Source organism: Hyalella azteca, unplaced genomic scaffold (genome assembly GCF_000764305.2).
Source record: "Hyalella azteca isolate HAZT.00-mixed unplaced genomic scaffold, Hazt_2.0.2 contig17243, whole genome shotgun sequence".
NCBI classification, from domain to species: domain Eukaryota; kingdom Metazoa; phylum Arthropoda; class Malacostraca; order Amphipoda; family Hyalellidae; genus Hyalella; species Hyalella azteca.
The window spans coordinates 134018-155661 of record NW_025947034.1 but is presented as its reverse complement, the minus strand read 5'-3'; the positions used below and the strand labels follow the sequence as shown (position 1 = coordinate 155661).

Here is a 21644-nt window from a genome sequence, read left to right as displayed (position 1 = left end):
TTCATTCTGCTTCATCACCCGAGTTGTGATACGTGGTTTGGACGTAGTTATTTTCTTCGTCTGTTACAGCGGCTGGCAAGTCATTTTGTGTCGAGCTGAACTTGTGATGTCCAATGACATCACAAGTCGATGTAACAATAGCAGTTTTCGGCGTTCTTATGCGAATTCTAAACGATGATTCATATAAGCGGGATTACATATTATGGTGCAATTGCTTCAAAACGACGTTGCAAGCATGACGCTGCATCATTAGTAAACCTATCATGGCCCCCATGTCGTGAAAATTTGTTGTTTTTGTTGATTCTGACACAAAATTCTACTTCTATCGCCTCATTTTCCTACGATTCGATACAAAATTTAGAGTTAGGAACCTTTTTGAAAAAGCTCTTCATCATGCTAACGATTCAATTTTATCGCTGAGTATTAAGAACTAAACTGTACAGATGAGGCATAGAAATCTATAATAATCCAAATAAATACAATACAATTAATGTTCTTACCATTTCACGAGGTGGTTTGGCCGAAATGATACCGTATACGTATACCGCGATACCGTATACGTATTCCCCCAAGAGTGGGAACTTCTTCCCCATTCAGGCAGACGTACTCATAGGCTTCATAATCATAGACTTGCCAATTGCTACTGGTTCTGCCATATTTATATGACAATATCTAACCACAATACATTTGCGTAACTAGCATATCCTACAGTGTCTGCGATGAGTATAAAATGGTCAATAATCATTGCAAAACCTAAGAAGTTACTGAAGTGATGATAATTCCAATTTGAATTACATTTTGATATTAATGTAAGTCAGGTGAAAGTCTTCTCGTTTCTCTAATAGAACTCGCACTAGTAGATCGTGACCCAATTCAAAACCTTAAAAGCAAATTCATGTGATTTAAATTACCAAAACAGAGTTGATTGGACTCCTGCGCTTGGTATACTTTTTTCCATTCGAGACGAGACGAGACAACAGGGTTTGTCCCGGCAAGCAATAAAAACTGGGACAATTTTCAACACTCCATGGGAATTTCTGAATAATACCGAGACGAGACGTTCCAGATAAAATAGGAATTTCAAAATTTCCCGGAATTTTCATGTTTAATAACGAGACATGACGAGACACAACGGACATACTGTACAAGTTAATCCTTAATATATAATTAGAAGAGTATATTGTTTCAGACATTATCTTGTCAACATTTTGTCTGTTTACAACGTTACAGGTATATTACTATGTAAAATGACATCGCTCATCTAGCAAATTTGACGGGCCTGATCGAAATTGAAGACATAAATAATTGTTAGAAACAAGCAGCGAGAGGAATTATTACAGATTTCCACATCATTTTGTTTTCGATTAAAACAAAAGAAAGTACGCAACTGAACAGCTCCCAAGTCCCTCAGCTCTGAAGGGATTACATGTAATTTAAAACATATCTAATTAATAGCCAGTTCCCCTCAAGGAATCGACTCAAATTTGTGCGTGGCTTCGTTTTCGATAAAAACTACGGTCTGTACTACTCTTTGGTGTAAAATTAAATGCCCGAGAGGTCGACTGAACAAGTTCGGAGAGCATTAAATGGCGCGTTCTATACTTGGTTGGGACTATTTACTCTCATCTGCGGTAGCCTGCAGGTGGTGATGGCATAACAGACTTTGTCCAATCATTCACTGGGGGGTTAACTTTGGCTTTGGTCAACCGACATAAAGATTTACGACGTATTTGTCTACTATTCTCATATAAGTTTCGACATTTGAAATTCAATGAAGCCTCAACTTCACTGCAGATGTTCTCAAGTTCGTTAATGCCATATCAGAGTCTGTTTCAGCCGGCATCTTTTCTCCAGCCTGAGAACCATCCAGCGTCGGCACGAAGAAGGGGTCTACGCATGACCGATGTGAGTTGTGAGTCCATTTTTGACCTTGTTGATATCGCCAAAATGTTTGCACCGGGTATTGGACTGGTTAATACCTCGGCCATCATAAGTCTCGCCTGTACTTTACTCCTCAAAATATTTCTAGTTATCACTTCTGATTCGTGGCATCTTGCTGGTCCTGTGAAAGCCCATCCCAACTCTATAATACACCTAGCGGCTGACCCATCGACACTGCGTAGCCAACTCGCGATGATGCCATTAAGCGTACAGAATTCGTGTGGTTCTCGTCATATGCTCGATTAAAAGCGCAGCAACAGCATCATTCACTAAGTATTCAGCCATACATAGTCAAATCTGCACACTAATTCATCTGCCAAATTAGTTTGGCAGCCAAATGTCGCCGAATCCGCCCATGCCTGGCCAGTGCTCAGAGCATGATGGTACATTATATCCGGGGCAGTTGTGGTCTTCGGCAGGCGACCCCTCAGGAACAATCAAGGGCTAACGTGGTATTCCTTAACCACGCGGTCGCAATGTTTGGCTTTGTTTTCGCATCGTAAGGAATATCTTGTTTCGCCCTGAATATTTAAGACATGCCGTGTCTCGTTACGTCATGTCCCGTTTAAAATATATCTGTCTCGTATAGTTTCGTAAATACCGGGACACGAGTTTTAAAGTTCGGGACACAAATCCGGCCCGGTTCATCATTTGATGAACAAGGAAATGATTGTTATTTTATATAACCCTATGTCTCGACTAATTTTATTTTCTGTCCCGTTATTTTATTCCAGGTGATTTTTCGTTTCGTCCTGGTTGTTCCGATTCATTTCGAGCCAATCATTCCGAGACGCAAGAGTCTAAATTTGATCGTAGCTTTTCATGCTCGTGAAAACGAAAATTAAGATCTGATTCTGAAATACGATTTGTGTTCAAATTTGGTTCCTGCACATGGCCAGGGTACAGCTAAGCCAGTTTATTTTCATATTATATAGATAATTTCTTATTTTCCTATCGCTGGCTTCATCAAACACGATTCCCATAATCACATGTCGGCATGAATTATAGCGGAAATTATAGGAGTAAATTCTATTTTAATCCATCGGAGCGAGATGAACTGAAAACGCGACATCGATGACAATTTCCCGATTGCGGGCAAACGAATAATTTTTTTACGATATTCCAACGCAGTGAAGGGTGAAATATAGGTGGATGTCAATGGAAGAATTGTTTGCGATGGCGAGTAAAGGTTTGGAAATTCGTACAACTTGTCATTATTTTTACAACACTTCCCTTTAACTTCACTTCTTGTTGTTTGTTTGTTGATCTGCTACAAATCTTATAATCGAAATTTAACACACTTCTACATTTCCCATCGATCTGAAATTTTGCGCACTTGCTTAAAGTTGGAGACAATGCATGAATCAATTGACAGAATGAATAATTTTGAAAATTAATTTTCTTTAAATATTAAAAAACAAATTTAACAATTTTTTTAATATTTGAAAAAAATTAGAAATTCATTGTACAGTGTAGTAACAACAGAGACACTGGATTGTTTCGAAGTGTTGTCTTTAAAAGGTAATTTTTATTTAAATGCATATTATTAAATCTCAGTCTAGTACTCATTGCAAGAATTAGAGAGAAAACTTCGCATCAAATACTGCAGGGAAATCAGTTTCAGAAATTCGATCGCTATTCTTAGGTATAAGGCTTAAGTGCTTCTGCGCTACAAACATTTTCTCGTTACAGCTGTATGATCCTTCTTGTTACAGCTGTAGGATCCTTATTGTTATAGCTGTATGATCCTTCTTGTTACAGCTGAAGGATCCTTTTCTACACCTTTAATGAAAACTTTCCTGTGGGCTACAGTGAGAAGAGGTACGTCCTTAGTCAAGTGACGAAATAGTATTTTATTGATGCTTTAATGGGCCATCGAACACATTTCAGTCTCTAAATTCATAAGCATGGAAAGTTCTAGAGATTCTAAATTAATTGAAATGCCAGAGAACAGACTAATCAATAACACAATAATTCAGCTCATTTGCCGAATTGATGGTGGCAAAATTTTGACCGCTTATTTACATCGTCACACATCCAATATGGCTTAAACAAGACAGCGTTATGTTTAGTGTTACGCTTTAGTTTAGTGCTATGTTTCGAGTCCGTTACTGCTATGTTTCGTGTCCTTTAGTGTTATGTTTCGTGTCCCTTTCTGCTATCTTTCATGTCCGTAACTACAAGCATCGTGCCCAATCAAGACTGAAGACATATAGAATGGAATAGAATAGAAGTGTCGGCACTGAAGAAATAGACCCATGGCCTGTTGCAGATTCTTATACCTACTTATCTTGACTTGATTCTACAAGGGATCCGGTTTTTGGAACCCGATCTTTCCATAACTGACGATGGATTTAGATAGCTGCTGGACTTATTGCAACGCTCGTAAGGTGCTAGGCATTTCAAGACTGAACATATGCTCCTGCATAGCTTCGTCTAGTCTGTTCTTGAAGGCGTTCAAACTCGGAGCGTCAACGATGCTATCATGAGGCTGTTAGCTTATAAGGTAGTAAGCTAGTAATTAAATGGAATTTGCATAAACATGGATCTCGAAGGATAGGATAAGTTCTTTTTCGCCTTAAAATATATAATAATAAAGGAATGGGGATATGAGAGGAAAAGTAAATGAAGTGTTCGTAGGAATAGCATTAGGAGAACTCACAGTCTGCTGTGACAGTGACCAGAGGGCGCAAGAAGCAGTCAGCGGGAGCAACCCGGTGAGGGGAGGAGCCTTCCTCGGCTGGGAAGAAAAAATATTATTATTATTATTATTGTTATTATTAAATTATTATTTTATTTTAAAAATTATAACCAAATTATTATAACCAGAGATGAAGTGAGGGGAAATAAAAGTTCTGCGAATTCAGTAGAAAATCTGAAAATAAATCTAAGGATAGATTGCGAAACATGCTACATTGACAGAGAAACTTCAACTGTTTGAAAACAGTTGAAGTTTAAGCGCAATTAATCATGCTGATATTTGGGTGGAAATTATATTTGTCTGGATTAAGTAACTTTACCGTTTGGATGATGTACCTGAGGTGTAGAAGTAAACAAGCGATTTAAATTTTCTTCGGAAATAAAAATGATAGACGCTTAAATCATAGTCATGATATAATAAAAGTTTCCTGATTTAGTAATTGATAGAAAGGCAACGAGATAAACCAGCTGGATTTTGACGATCTTATAAATGAGGGACCATTGCTCGTACAACCGTATAATTAAAAGGGTAAATGAAATTTTATTCAGAGGTTGGCAGATATTTTCTGTGATGAATAAATTTTCTGACATTTTTTACAGTGCGTACTATGAGATTTTTCAAGCCGCCGGTCTGTAGGTTTTAAAAGGTGATCAATCAATAACGAAAACATCTAGTGTAAAACAGACGAAGTATAGGTTGACCCACTAATGTTTACCGTAAATATGCAGCATGTAAAATATTAGATGGAAAATGTCACAGATAGAAGCAATTATTAATAACAGAGAATATTACTCAGGATCATCACAAAGCTTACGCATGTAATTTGTTGTTTTAGGTTACAGGCTAATATTCTATGAAAATAGCATCGTACTAAATCCATAAAAAGAGCGATGTATGTAGTGAATGATGAAGTTAGGTATCAATTTTATGTTATAGCAAAAACGTTCAATAAAAATAAAAAATGAATTGAAATGAACTAGTCTGGCGACTTCAGAAAACTTGAAAAATATAACTCAGTACTCACTGCAGTGAGTGACAGAGAGCGCATTTTCTCGTCGACGAAAACATGAAGTCGCGGACGGACAGACAGACGGGCGGACAAACGGACATGGCAAGCACAATAGTGCATTTTTTTCTTAAATGAGAAAATGCGCTAAAAATCAGTCGCCCAAGGCCGCCCAAATAAGGCCACCGTTACAGCTCTCGGGGAAGGACCACACGAGAACGAAGAGGCCATCAGAGAGTTGGCCTAGGACGTTCTTTACGAGAATTTTGCGATGCTCTCCTTATATACTTTCGATGCAAAAAGCAAATTCATCCGAGGGAAGGGGGCCTCCTCTTCTATCGGATCTTCATTCACGAACAGAAAATTTTTCGTGTAGCAGAATTTTAAAATAACAATAACCAGATTTAGCTGCAGTTAGTTCCTCCATCCAATTGAGCCGCATCACCAAAGTTTTGGGCCTCCTTTACTAAGTTCGGACTAAGTTTACCGGACTTCTTGGAGTCAATAATTGTAAATCAACGAAAACAAATTTCATTCTGGCATTAGACTTGCAGTCGAGGAACTTTGGCAAAGGTCATTACTGAAATAAGCCGTACTCGTTCCCGTTGGACGATTGTTCCTTTTCAAGGAAAAATTCCACCCAAAAATGGCTCGAGTTCCTTGTTCCTTCCCTCATATCCTAAAGAGAATAATTACCATCGCTAGACTTGACTGTGACCTTGGCCTGTTAGGAAATAAGCTTTCCGGTTTTCCACGACAAGATCAAGAACAATTGAAAGCAAATTTAAAGTCAGTAATTGAGTATCCTATTTCGTACTAGTAGTTTGCTTCGAATTCGATTACATATCTACCATCTCTGACATGGTGCAAACATTAGTTAGAGACGGAGGAATTGATTGAATATTCTCAAAATATATGTTTTCCTGATAGTTTCTTCGAGCCCGACTCTAATATTGCTTTCTAATTATTTCTATAATGAATGGAAATAAGAAGAGATAAAAAGCTAATTTTCAAATCTATAAAGAACATTAGGTAGTTTACTTAGGAAGTAGTGAGAATTATATATGAGCAATCGCCCTCAAAAAGAATCTATGATTATGTTTTCTTTATGGTAAGTAGTGTTTACATGTATAGCATGTATAGAATAATAATGATTGTAAAAATTACATCTGCATAGTGTTAGTATACGAGTTGTATGCAGTTTCATGGATTACGATAGTTGTGCTTCTATTCATATTTGATTATGTGATTCTGTATTTGACCTCGTTATACTAATTATATTTTAAGGTAATTTAATCATCATGCTTTTGGTATACTTTTCTCGAGTTGAACTCAATTAATCGTGATATATTCTCTGTTAAAAAATGTCCTTGGTCGTACTAAGCTACCGCCTTTTGCTGCGGTTAGCGGTGAGGAACACCGCAGCTTATATCTTTTATCTTCACAAAACTTAAATTTTGTGCAGCCCGGTTATTATTATCGCGAACTTTCCTACCCGAGGAAGAAAAAATATCTCGTTATATCATGCAATTAAAATTTATCACATCCAAAGTAATTTCTTTGGCAATGACGAGCTAGCCATCAATCCAAAATCGACCGTGTCCAACTGACGTAAAATGAAGTCAAGCTCGGCTATCGATGCCGACTCAACGACTCAGAGATCGAGCTTAATTCTTATTCCTGTCACGAAGCACGACCTCTATTACCAATGACGAGGCTTGACAAATATGAGCAACAAAAGAATTCAAAACAGTGTTTTATGTTTTAAACAGTTACCTTATAGGCTTAAACGAACGAGTTATTGTACGATAAAAAATATATTTTACAATGATGCGTATTCACAACACTGTGGAATGTGATAAATACTTGACTTCTTGACAGCAGATTATAGCAATGTGTGTGACCTACGACTAATGACACGGTGCAAAGAATAATCCTGATCTTTATTGTGAATTTTCAACTGTTTGCAACATGTCCAATATGATAGGCTGTATTATTCAAGTTCCGAAGTCTGGAAAATGCATTGATCGTATACTCCAGAATTAATTAGCTGAGTTAATCAAATTGTTACTGTTTGGCTGGGAAATGTTGATAAGCAAGAATCTAAAGCGAAGAATTCCATATAAATATCGAATCCGTCGAATGCTCAACTGAACGTAACATTATTTTAATAAGCCTCATTTTTGGGGTTCATATCTGTAGTTAAACTACTAGACGTAAATACTACAAGACGCAAGTATTACAAGACGTAAGACGTAGTAAGTTTAATCATTGCGGGTGAATGGTGAAGCAGAATAGCTAGATTCATTCGTCGAATTCGTATAACAGACTTAACTTGAGATAGCAATGCGGCTTTTGAGTGCTGCTAGTACTTTTATTGAGGATTCCTGAACACACTGCGATCGGATTTTGTAAATTTTTGCTTTCCATTTTTTATTCTTCACATCTTGATCTGAAAATTTGAATTTTGAAATTTCCCGGATGAATATCGAGCATAAATGCTAAGCAAGAACTGGGATTTGGGAGCTGATTTGAAATGGATGTAATATTGCCCGGAATAGCGGACGCTGAATTCGTCTTGCTCAGTTGTCGTTCGCTTCAATTTTTCGCTTTAATAGCGCTTAAATTTTGGCTTCAACATCGCGCTTCAATTTTTCGCATTACAATACTACCGGGCTTCAATTTTTCGATTCAATATCGCGGTTCAATTTGTCGCTTTAATTTGAGCTTCAATTTTTCGATTCAACATCGCGCTTCAATTTTTCGCTTCTATGTCGAGTTTCAATTTTTTGATTCAATATTGCTATTCAATTTTTCGTTTCCATACCGCGCTCAAAATTCTTAACGTGATTTATACGAGAACTAGCTTATGCTAAACTTAGAACACTGTGGAAATTAGTTGATGGAAGAACAAAGGCCCATGGACAGCTCAGAGCGTCTTCTGTATCCAGCGTTTTATCTTCTTGGCAGTTTCCTCTTTGAAGATTTCTTTGAAAGGCACAGGGCCATTAAAACGTGGGCGTGTGGTAGGATGGAACATCGTAAGCTCCTATTTTTAAGCTGAAGCGTATCAAATTTAATACAGCTCCTAGCCATAAATTTGTCCCCAGTGCGTTCAAAAAATTAAATGCAATAATATATGGTAGACTTTTTTTAAGCTGAAGCGTATCAAATTTAATACAGCTCCTAGCCATAAATTGTACTCCACTGCGTTCAAAAAATTTGATTTAATAATAAACGGCAGACTTTATCATTTAACATTGTTGTTTGCGAGGTTCGTCTCGTAAAATTTTTGCAGCCAACTTGATGTTATGGTGCTGATTGTTATGAGGAATTTTTTAGACTTGTACCCATTTTTCAAAATTTTCGGTCGTTAACTATAAAGCTCTGTATACCAACAACTAACCTCTGAATACGTACGAATTTCATAATGTGTATGAGATTTACTCATATTACTGCACCCGCAAGCCGTCCGCGCTTCAGAAAAAAATTTAACTCATTACTCACTGCAGTGAGTGACAGAGAGCGCGTTTTCTGATCGACGGAAACGTGTAGTCACGGACGGACAGACAGACAGACGGACGGACATGACGAGCACAATAGTGCCTTTTTTCCATAAATGAGAAAATGCGCTAAAAAGGGCGTCTAAGAGGGCCCAATAATTGTCGAGCAAAGACACCGCGCCTTTGCTGATGGTAAGCCTCTTTATTAACCCTAAAATTTCGAGAGCTATTACAAGTACTGAAAAATTATTTGCGCATTAGGAAACCCCAATTAACAGCTAATTAATCAAAGAAGTCCTCTTACTCTTGAAAATCAATTTTTTGGTGAGTCTAGGTGCCATCTTGATTCTCCTATTATGTTCTTCTAATTTTTAATAGTTTTTTTATGCCCAAAACAATCAAATATTTTTCAAACTCTATTTACACATTTTTGTTGTTCTAGGATAGATTAGTTGCCTAAAATAAGTTGGATTAACGAAGTATACTGAGCTACTGACTTGAAGTACACTGAACTGTACTGAGCTACTTCTGTAGGGCGAAGTGTAGGATTTAAGCAACAAGGCGCACACGAAACAAGTTAAGTACGAGTTCTGACGCCTACTTGACGGAAGTTGAAGTGAAGTTGAAGACTAACTTGGGAAAAGTTACCAAAACTTGTTTGCATCAATGCACCTCTTGAGGCAAGTTAATTGCTAGCAAACAAGTAAAGTGAAGCCGGCGGAAAAGTAGTTAGGGTAAAACTGAATGAACGAGAGCCTGTTTTGATTTTCAGGATAAACTCAGCGTATTAGAGCTGCAATAAGGCGCGTGCAGCTGCAGCGAGGGAAAAAGATTGCAGCGCTTTTTAGCGCATTTTCTCATTTATGGAAAAAATGCACTATTGTGCTCGCCATGTCCGTCTGTCTGTCTGTCCGTCCGTCTGTCCGTGACCTCAAGTTTTCGTCGACGAGAAAATGCGCTCTCTGTCACTCACTGCAGTGAGTACTGAGTTATATTTTTTGAATGAATATGCGGCATTGAGTGAGAGCATCATCAAAGTGAAGTGAGTGAAAACCCAACTGTTCATGAAATCCTTAGCTATCGAAAATTACGACATTATGTCGGTAATTCGCTAGCTAGATAGTTGCTACTGCGGTATTTGGTATAGACTGCAATGAAACTTTAAACGCTGGGTTGACAGTTTAGTTTGTGTGTCGTCATTACGAAAACTTCATCAAAGACCAAAGCACCGTGTCTACAAAGGGACTGCACGTTATAAAATATGAAGAACCAGAAGTAATTGGCAAGTCTGTGGTTATGAAGCCTTCGCTCATCCATGATTACGTCTGCCTGAATGTAGAAGGAGTTCACACTCTTGGGGCAATACGTCGGCCGAATAGTCGAAGGTTTTCCCTTGAACCCGTTCCTACTGAATTGATATTTCATGGTATCTATGCCATGTAAGCCAAAGCCCGGCATAGGTCCGAAAACGGTAGCTACCATAAACTTTCCCTCAAAATAGTCATCAAATCTAGTTCTCCAGTGAATTCTATCAATAACGTTGGTATGGTAACGCAATATACCCTGCCATTGACCTAATCAAAGATTGCCTATTATTGTCACGGCAGCTGCAATTGCAGTTCGATTGCCAATCACACATCTCTTGGGAGCGCGCAGATATTGATTGAAAAGGCTCGAGATTAATTGCAATATTCCGGTGTGCCAGAGAACAATTTGAATCCAAATCTTGAGGGCCGAATGTAACTTCGGCTTCCGGCTCGAGCCTTCGTTAGACAGTGGTCTCAGAAACTTTTACCTTATTGTACGAGAAAGTTCGTATTTATAGAGCAGATGAGGGAGTTAACAATTGTCTGATGGCTATATTATGCCGCTAGAATTATCTTATAACTGTCCTGTTGCGATAAATATGGCAAAAATATGAAATATCTCAAGATCTTAAATATGAAATATCACATGATATGGACAAGAAATGTTAATTCACCAAGAATAGTCCCATATTATCTATTTTCGGTTCTTCCTTAAAATTTTGATACTTTCGTGAACATTGATTGAATTGATTCCGGGTAATCTTTTATTTTAAGAGATTTATTAATAAGATTACACGAGTGCGCGAACGGACAAAAGAGATAGGTTGTAATATTAAGGAAGGATTCTTCCGAATGTTTCGCAAATTCTTTATTGTAATGGGAATGAAGCGGTTTTCGAACTATTGCAATTCTGCGTTAGGTTTCGCTAGGAAATTACTATAAAGATTAAAAGACTTGTTACCAGAATATAAATTAAATTAAGAAATTAATTCAAACAGTCTGTAGATGAAAAATTTGTTAAACGAGCAGTTTTGGAATCCTTTCCCGTGGAAAATTTTCCCCGTCATTAATAATTTTTTGCCGTTCTTTGTTCATTTTTATTGCTTCGATTTCGACTTCTGTTCATGTTGTATTAAGATGTTGTATTCAGATGTATTCAGATGTATTCAGATGTTGTATTCAGATGTTGTATTAAGATGTTGTATTCAGATGTTGCATTCAAGTTTCGTAGTATATATAGGTAGCAGTTTCAGATAGGGTTGGATACGAGTCACATCTCCAGTCTATTGACCTTAAGTTTATTCAATCTTTATCTTCGTCCAACGAGTAGTTCACGTGTCATTTATTCACCTGGACAAGCCTCAATTAACTTCAGCCTGCGCAGTAACAACAGCTCCTCAACTTCTACCTTTCTTCTTAATTAGAGCTTCACTATAATTTTATTTGAATGAATATGCTATTTATTCCTTAAATTAATTCACTCTCCTTGTTTAATTATTCTATGGTACTCTAAACAATTCAATGATCAGTTAATTATTGATAACTCAAGTTTCAACTTTACTGTAAAGAGGTTCAAGTGTTGGCCGAGGAACACGTTTCCTCTGCTGTGACTCACGTTCTTCACCTCTTAATTCCTTTACTTACCAAAGCTAAGTCTTCAACTATACTTTTCTAAGTTTCGTCTAGAGTTCTTCTTTTTACTGATTTCTTCTTTATTTATTACATGCCACCTTCTAGCAACGTTAGCTGACACATCAGAATCTTAGGTTTGTAATTCCTTGTAATTCTTTTTTTGTAATTCGTTTGTAATTCAATTTTGTAATTCGTTGCTTTGCCGTTATTTGTGCCATATTTTTGATTGAATTTTCCCGTCAGTTAGTTAAATTAGTTAATTTTTATTTGCAGATATAAATTCACACCAAGGACTCGCCAGAGTAACGCCTATGAGAATTTTTTTACTGGACGACATATTTTGCAACCACCTTCTTTTCTGCAAGATTAGAATTGCCTCGTCCATTCTGTTTATATATTATCCAGAATATAAATATTCGAATTAAGCCGCCTTATACGACTGGCCTCGTCAACGCCAGTTGCATTGTCATATCTTTATTTTCAATAAATATCAGCTTACTCAATTCTTACTCTACTTTTGTCCGATTGTGTGAGTCAATCGTAATTCCTCACTCGTCAATCACTCAGTAATAACTAGAGGAGAAAACCAGAAGCTGAATCATTCTACGTATCTGTTACGATACAATAATAAGCGAACCTGGCGCTGGCGTGATTTTAGCTCGCGTCCTGAGACGTTCTGCGCGCTGACGAGCGATGTTTGTGGAAGAGTTTCAACATGGGGATAATGACTTATGAATCGCGCTGCTTCGAATAGTGCTTAAAGAAAAAAATTCGATCACCGACACCGAATGATCGACCAAAGCCTGATTTTTTACGAATTAAGGAGTGGCATCAGATGGCACAGAAATTGAAGAGAAGCAACTAGTTCGAGATTCGGAGTGTTGATGTGAACTGAAGCCAAGTTCAATGACCATATTGAGGAAATAGTTGCGCGTGGGAGACAAAGGATGGGGTGGATCTGGCGGACATTTCGAGCGAGAGAAGCAGCACTAATGATTACACTCTTCAGAGCCCTAGTGTTACCCAATCTTGAATATTGCTGCCAACTTTGGTTGCCACTCAAGGCGGGTGCATTGCGGAAACTGGAGGCAGTGCAGCGGACCTTCACGTACAAGATCAGCGGCATGAGGGAGCTGGACCTGAACTACTGGGAAAGGCTGAAACACCTGGGACTGTACTGGAGAGGAGAAGAGAGAGGTATATCATACTGTACGCTTGGAAGATGATAACCGGACTGGCTCCCAACTTTGAATGTGAGACCTCCAGAATAGTGACACATTACAACGATAGGAGGGGCAGGCTGTGCAGGGTTCCCCCATTTAATAACCGAGCCGCGGCCAGAGTACAGACTCTTCGTGAGGGATCACTGTCCGTGGTGGGACCGAGGCTCTTTAATGCCTTGCCAAAAGCGCTGAGAGGAGGGGAGTTCACCCTTGCAACATTCAAGAGACGACTGAACAATTGGTTGAAAAAGATCCTGGATTGTCCAGTAATGGGAAACTACCCTCAGCAAGTGACAAGCAACAGCATCTTGCATCAGCTGGCCCAAAGGAGGGCAAAAAGACGGAACACGGCCAACGTCCTCGGGTCCCGGAACACGTCCAACAAATAGACGGGACCCGAGGGCGGGGTGACCTGCCTAGCGACAACTCTGAGACGGGGGACGACGAAGGCGGAGCATCAGCTTAACCGTGGACTACGAAGTTCTAAACTCATCATAAGGTCATGAGGTAAGGAGTGTCCATATAGCTGTTTTTATGTTTGGTGACGTTAAGAGAATTCAAATTATTTTTTAATTTTTTTTAAGAGAATTTTTCTTATTTTTGTTATTTGGTTAAGAGAAATCTACCTTGCTTCTTTGTAGGTTCATTTCCGCATACAAACTCTCCTCCACAACTGTGATAGAATAACTTCTAATCAATACATTTCGACGAGGCCTCGTCGTGGCATTTAAAGAGCGTTGCCAATTGACCAGCGCCTGCCTTGTATCGTATTCAAGCACACGCGTCGCATGCGCACGCAAAACACACGACACACATGCACACATGTGAAGCATGAACACATGTGTACACGCACACGCGATGTATGCGCTCTGGGGAGGAGGGCGGCGGAATGTAATAGGATTCAGTCCAGCGATGCCTAGGACAGCTACGCCGAGTCATGTTACAGAACAATCTGCTACAGTTTACGCTACAAAATTATGTTAAAGAATTGTGCTACATCTTAGGCTACGGTAATATTCAATAATATTATGCTACAGCATCATGCTGAAGAATTAGACTGAATCATTATGTTACAGCAAAAAATATATTTCCCTGCATTTAGAAATAGCATCGTGCTATAGTACGCATGATGCAATTAACAATGAACTTGTAACGCACTCATCACATCATCTCGTATCCCGTGAACCCATTCAAGTCCCTTTGGTTCTGCAGCTCCGTAGTTTCTTACTCAGTGGCAGGGCCGCAAAAGAATTCATATTCTAATAAAATATTAACTTCGCTTAAGCACCAGTCATCTCTAATGCGATGCGTAAATATAGGGCTGATCCCTGCGCTATGTCCATATTCAAAGAACTTTAATTCAATAGAACCAACTGCCGAGTATATAAATAATGAATTCCGGTGATATAATGGAAGAGAAATAAACAAAAAATATAACTCAGTACTCTTTGCAGTGAGTGACAGAGAACGCATTTTCTCGTCGACGAAAACGGGGTCACGGACGGACGGACGGATGGACAGACAGACAGACAGACGGACAGACAGACGGACGGCCATGACGAGCACAATAGCGCCTTTTTTCCATTAATGAGAAAATGCGCTAAAAATAGTTGGACATCTTTAGTAATTTGTCATATCTGTATTTAAATATTTATCGAATTTCTGTGTGATAATATTTATTAGATGCTCTGGATAACTATTTACTATAGTCCATGTATTCATTGCACGTAAGAGCAACTCGTGCAACGGTTCTAACTTTGTGCACGGAGAAGTTCTGAGAGGATCAATACACGATGTGACTATACCGGGACGCCATAAGGAAGGCTCTTTGCCCTTTGTTGTTCTTGAGCACAAGAGCGTCTAGCCGACCAAATGCGCCTCTTCTGGACCTTGCATTTATTCTATTTGTAAATAAAGGCTGGTTAGAGGAGGATGTTTCGGCTGATGACGGACGGCTTAACGTTTGGCACTATCATTGCTTGGCACTATCATTGCTTGGCACTATCATTGCTTGACACTATCATTGCTTGGCACTATCATTGCTTGACACTATCACTGCTTGGCACTATCATTGCTTGACACTATCACTGCTTGGCACTATCACTGCTTGGCACTATCACTGCTTGGCACTATCATTGCTTGGCACTATCATTGCACTTACGTCGCGTGATCTTGTGGTAGTTGAGTAGGTTAAGGTGCAGATTGCATAAAATAACTAAATTATGTGCCTACATCAAACAAAGAAAAAAAATATATTACCTGACGAGGCCTGAGTGTGTGACTGGATGCTTTAAAATACGTGACGAGGCATGAGTGATGCTACTTCGCGAATCTCTGACACTCAACTGTTTTCAATTTTGAAATGTCATGCGTGCTGTTTTTTCATTAAAATTACACTCAGTTCCTGAAGAAAATTAAATAAAGTAAGTTTATACAACAGAGCAGAGCGCTAGTCCTCGCCAGCCTATATCTAAAACACGAATGTCAGAAAATAAGTTAAGGTTCATAACCTAACGTTCGAAAATTTTCAAACCTTAATGATCTAATTGCCACTAAAATACAGGATTGCCTACGATTAATTTTATTTCGAGCGAATCCATTACAGTGAATCACCGGATAACGTGTAATACGTTACAATTTAAGGTTATATGTGTGTGTTAATGGATATCATGCTCTAGCAAATGATATTATTTCTATTATATAAATATTCACCATGTGAGTGAATATATTAAATGAATCATAACTCAGTTCTACCGTTTCAAAAAATGCGTTTTCACAAGACGCAGCAGCGCACTGCATATTTTTGTGGTATTTACACATGTTTTCTAGTTGGTTGTAGCAGCGGCTGAGGCGCTTGTTAGCCGGAATTCCTTCGAGCAAAACGCCGTCTGTCCCCAAGCAGCACTTCCTATATTGACAAGGCGAGAGCCTGGTGACTGATCAAACATTTTTAATGTCTCCAGCAAGCCATGGAAGCTTCAGACGCAGGCACTTCAAGGCTCTACTCCAGGCCTTGCTGCAGGATATGGCCGATGTGAGCCTCAAAGCGACTGGTCTATATAGGCGACATTTATGCTGACTGTGCTGACATGGGCCTCTGAGTGAAAGACGGTCTCGATTAGAGAAAACATTTAATAATAGTCCTGTCAAGCCCTACCCTCAGGCGAAATTTCAACGTTGATGTTTCCAAATCGATTATGCAATGTATTTGGACCAAAAATATTTTCTGGAAGTTTAAATGAGAAAATGTTTATTGATATTATATATTATTTTATTAATCATAAAATGAATTTTATAGTTTTTCAAAAATATTCTAATATATATTATATAGAATATTCTAATATAGAATATTACCATGACTATTTCAGGTATAATTTTCTATGAGCAAGGAAACGGTTATCGCAAGAATCTATATAAGCTCACTAGAATATTTCTCTCCTAAGGCACATCTAAACTACAGATAATAAATGAACTGCCATGTGAGCTACGATAGAAAATAAAATTAGTGACTTAAAGGTCCAAACCAAAAAGCTATGTGGAAATTATATGAAATAGCGATTACAAGTTGTTTGGTACATATAATATAATAGTTTATTATAACTATAAAAGGGTCGGTGTTGAAAATTAGGCCAAGTTTTTTCAGCCGTCGATTGTTGTTCTGGAGTTGTTCTCCTGATCTACTAACTGGCTTTTTGACCGATCTTTCCCTCACTATCGTGAAGCTAAGTAGCTGCTGAATATTCACTATTCTGTGAGGTGGAGAAATTCTGCTCGATATATATACTTCTGCAGAGTTTAATCTCGTGGGTTATTTAACGCGTTCATGCTACAGGAGCTCCAACGATGCCAGCAGGGATCGAGTCTGTTCCAAATTTCGGTGCCACAAAGCGGGTAGAAATACTGAGGCGTGGATGAGTGAGATAAGGACTATATATAGATAATCCAAGCAGTTTTAGCGTAATAAACTCGCGTCTAAATAAGAATATAGTCAAAGGACACGCAAACACTACTGCTAGTTCCTTGAGTAATATGGAGTAGAAGCCATCAGGTCTATATGACAGGCTGTGATTTGATCAGAGCGACAATGCAATTGCTTGAGTTTTTTGCTCAATGCAATTGCTTTTTTTTGCTTCAAACTCGGTAACTTGGAGTCCACTAGACGTACCTCACTTAAAAATGCTTTACGATTTTGCGTGTCATTCTTGTGATGGAGCCATGGTCACATTCTCTGATTCATTCCCGTTTTAGTATAAGCTCCAACGAAGCAGGACCTGGTTAAATCTTTTTCAATAAAATCTCCTGACTTGGATCTAACACCATGAAGTGTTAATTTTGATCTTTCGATCCAGGCACTCATCAATACATTATTGTCGTTCATTTGTACCTTACGACATGATGAGCATTAACTTCAGCGCCTAAAAAGCAGATGTTTCCTAGACAACTTACGAGCACATTTATGAGGGCTTAATATCTCTAACTAATGCCACCGGTCCCTGCGTGACTGACTATATACCACGTGCCAGAGGAGCGATATCTTTGTAGGCGAAGGTCGCTAGTAGACTTTGATTGCACACGTATCAAAGGGAGTCTCGGGTCTAGTCTTAGTCCCACAGGTCCAACTCAAGCTTTCTTCTAGGCCTTGAGTGCTAATGCATCCAGTGTATAAGCTCTAGTTTAGGAGAGTACAGTAGAATCCAAATTTGTCTCTGGCCCAATTCAAAATTATTGACCTATCCTTGACAATCGCTGATTGAAGCTGTGAGTGGAAGCATATCAAACACAAGCTCTGTTATTTGCATGGAGCTTAAGCATGGGTGCAAAGTCCTCATAAAGATTTTTAAAATACCATCCTTGGTCTAGACCTGGAGTTGAGAAGTGTACGAAATTATTCCCGGTGTTGACCTAAATTATGGACGTATTCAACACCAGCTTCGATCAAGTCCCACAGTACTGAAACATTCAACACAATTTCAAACTTGCCTAAACATTGAAACTTGAGACATTCAACACAATATTGAGACATTTAACACAATATTGAGATATTCAACACAATATTGAGATATTCAACACAATATTGAGACATTCAACAAAATATTGAGACATTTAACACAATATTGAGACATGCAACACGATATTGAGACATGCAACACAATATTGAGTCTTGCCACAGACTTGCCCAACACAAGCTCGCTTATTGGCCTGCAGTGCAGACCATCCAACTCAAAGTATTGTCTTTGCCAAGAAGTACAGATGTATTCAACCCCGGCTTTAACCCAGGCTTGCAGTGCAGACATCGTTACATAAAGACTTCCGGCCAGAGTAAATCATCTTGACTACACCAGTTGCTAGGAGCCTTTCAAAGAGGCCAATTCGCTTCGTATTGTTATTAAGGATTAATTAATGTTAGGATGAGTCGTTCACGCAGAGACAAGCCTCCTGCGGGGTTTAGATTGAACCCGCAAATTACTTTGAAGCTCCGAGCCGCGACCCCGACATCTTTATAAAGCAAATTAATCCCGACGTAATTGGAAGTTAGCTTGGATAATGTCGTCTTAATAATAACGAAGGTAATTAGCAATCACGCACCTGGAAAAATTATTATTCCTGCGCTTAACCTAATTTTTGCTCATATAATAATTGCGATTGGTTGGACAAGATATTAATATTTAGAATATTATTAGCGTCACGAAAATTAAGATTTCAATCGCTCGAGTGACATCGTTAATTGGTGCACGTTTTATCGTTGTAAATAACGTTCACTTATTTTAAGTTAAATTTAGTGGTCATGCTCAGTAATACTTATAGTTTGCAATTTAAATAACCACCGCATCAACCAATTTTGAGTGCAAATTAAATCCTTATAATTTAATAACTGATCGAGATAGAAATGAAATCTGGTTAAAAACATGTAACATGAAATGCCTGAACATAATATGTGGTTTATGGAAAAAAATGAACAAAACTCAATTAAAAATATAAATAGTGGAGTATGGACCACTACATTCAGTCGAAATGATGCAATTTAAACCGAAATTCAAAATTTACATTCCAAATTTAAGTTTAATATCACTTTCAAGGCAGGACGTTCAATTCAATGATGAATACTACTCATATGCGGGAAAACGTAAAGATTCCAAGCTGCAATTATCACTTCCATCATTATAAACGGCGTATTCTACATAACATATACGTATTCTACATATTTCTCGAACGTCTGTACCTTCAGGTAAATATAGCATTGATTTCAAGCAGAAATGTCTGAGAAGTGCGAGCCCTGCCCCTGAACTAGACCGCGGCGGTGTAGGGTAGCAGGCAGGCTGGTAATGAGGCGTTGGCTCGTTAGCATCCTTAATGAGAGAGCCAGAATGGCGTGCCCCAAGTTATACTTAACCAAACATTATTATTTTTTTACTGGATGATATTTTTATGTATGGTAGTTTTTATTCGATTATTTTCATGCGTGTAGATGGCTTGACTGATATCACGATCGATGTTTGTCGTAAATTAATAATTATGGCCGGGATTTCTGCATGAATTTCTTACCAAATGGCTTTGGTAGTTAAAAAATGTAGAAAATGTTGCAACAAGTAAACATGAACTTCATAAAAGCATGAGATAAAACTAGCCTAATAGCTTTATTCCATATTTACTCAGAGGTTAGGCGGTAAATACATTACGTAGTTATAATATTGAAAGAAATCCATGGTTTTTCATCTGACTTTTTGAATCTCACTAATTCAACAGATTAATATAAGAAACGCGTATGTTCACATGCACGCAGAAGAGTGTGGCTCCGATGTAGCACATGAAATACACAGTTACACAGCTCAATAATTATTCAGAACACACTGCGGCATAAATACGTCATTTATTACCAAAATAGTCCTGAGGCGCAAACTACTCAAACTTCATCCAAATAGCCATTAGTCACAAACAGCTCATGCATATATTTTACAAATCGTCTTGTGGCATTAAGAAATAAAGTATTACTCAAACAGCCCTGTGGCAACATTATCTATATTGCCAAGCAGCCATACATATAGATCTCAATTATTATCATCATTATAGCTTTTCGACATAAACAACTTGAATATAATACGAATAAATAAACAGCCTATATATTAGGCGAATAGCTCCTATAATATATAAGTACCGTTGAAGCCTCATAAGCTAAAATATCGTCTAAGTATCCTGGTTACCTGAAAATCTCAAATATTACACGAAGCAGTTAGAATTTTTTTGTTATCGTTTGCTCAGCAAATGAATAATTACAAGCAAGCAAATCGAATTACAAGCAAGCAATGCGCGGGCTATTCATTGTAGTCGCATTCAATGCTGGATTTCGAATTATTAGATTATTTATGTCTGGCAGAGTTTTTCTGGGTTCTCCTGGAATGCAATTTTTTTCGTACCAAGTGCAGCAAATCAGTTTAAAGCAATTAAACGTTTAGTTGTTGTTTTCTGCTAATTTCATTATTATTGTATAAATGGAACGATAAATTGGCAAATATATTTCGCATAACTATAAATATATGACGGCCACAAAACATTAACCACAATTTTCATCACGCCTCCCTTATGGTTGCTTATTAAGCGCGAACTTTCAGTTAAAATAATTTCATTTTACATCGATCGTCCCGTACTACAGATAGTGCGTAGATATATCAAATTTAAAAACTCGTCTGAAACGTCAGAAGTTTTCCCTACCAAAATTGTCGAAGCGGCCGGGATTTCATACAGACAAGCCGTATTTCTGTTTAAAAGCTCGAGCCGAGTTCCCGATATCGACGGCAGGATGTAACTTCGATTATTCAGCTAACGCTTGGCGGCTGAACGAGAAATCGGTCGCAACCTCGTGGGTGACATGGCTGGAGGAAGCGAAGGAGTCAAGATAAAGTGTTAGTGAAAAGAGTGGATGGTGAGAGCGAGTGATTGTAGCGAGAGATTTAATGGCAGACATACTTTGAGTTGTCCGACTTTAGAAAAATTAATAAAATAACTCAGTACTCACTGCAGTGAGTGACAGAGAGCGCATTTTCTCGTCGACGAAAACGTGAAATCACGGACGAACGGACAGACGGACAGACAGACGAACGGACAGACGGACATGGCGACCACAATAATGCATTTTTTCATAAATGAGAAAATGCGCTAAAAAGAGACTAAATTCTCTATTTAATCTTAATAAATTCATCATTCATCTTTTTCTGTCTTTTTTTTTTGTAAATAACTTTATAACGAAAGTACGAATTTATTGATAGCTGATCAGCCCAAAGATTCCTTAATAGTTGTGTTTGTATCAAGAGAGCAGACCGTTGAGTGGCACTTAGG

At 38.2% G+C, this 21644-nt stretch overlaps 1 protein-coding gene across 1 annotated transcript in view; it reads right to left on the bottom strand.

Moving 5' to 3' along the window:
• The window catches only part of LOC108673724, a 132144-nt gene that overhangs the window by 35567 nt on the left and 74933 nt on the right, over positions 1–21644 (bottom strand). The window contains exon 3 of the mRNA XM_018161591.1: positions 4604–4681. Within this exon, the coding sequence (XP_018017080.1) occupies positions 4604–4681 (78 nt within the window). The remainder of the gene's footprint in view (positions 1–4603; positions 4682–21644) is intronic.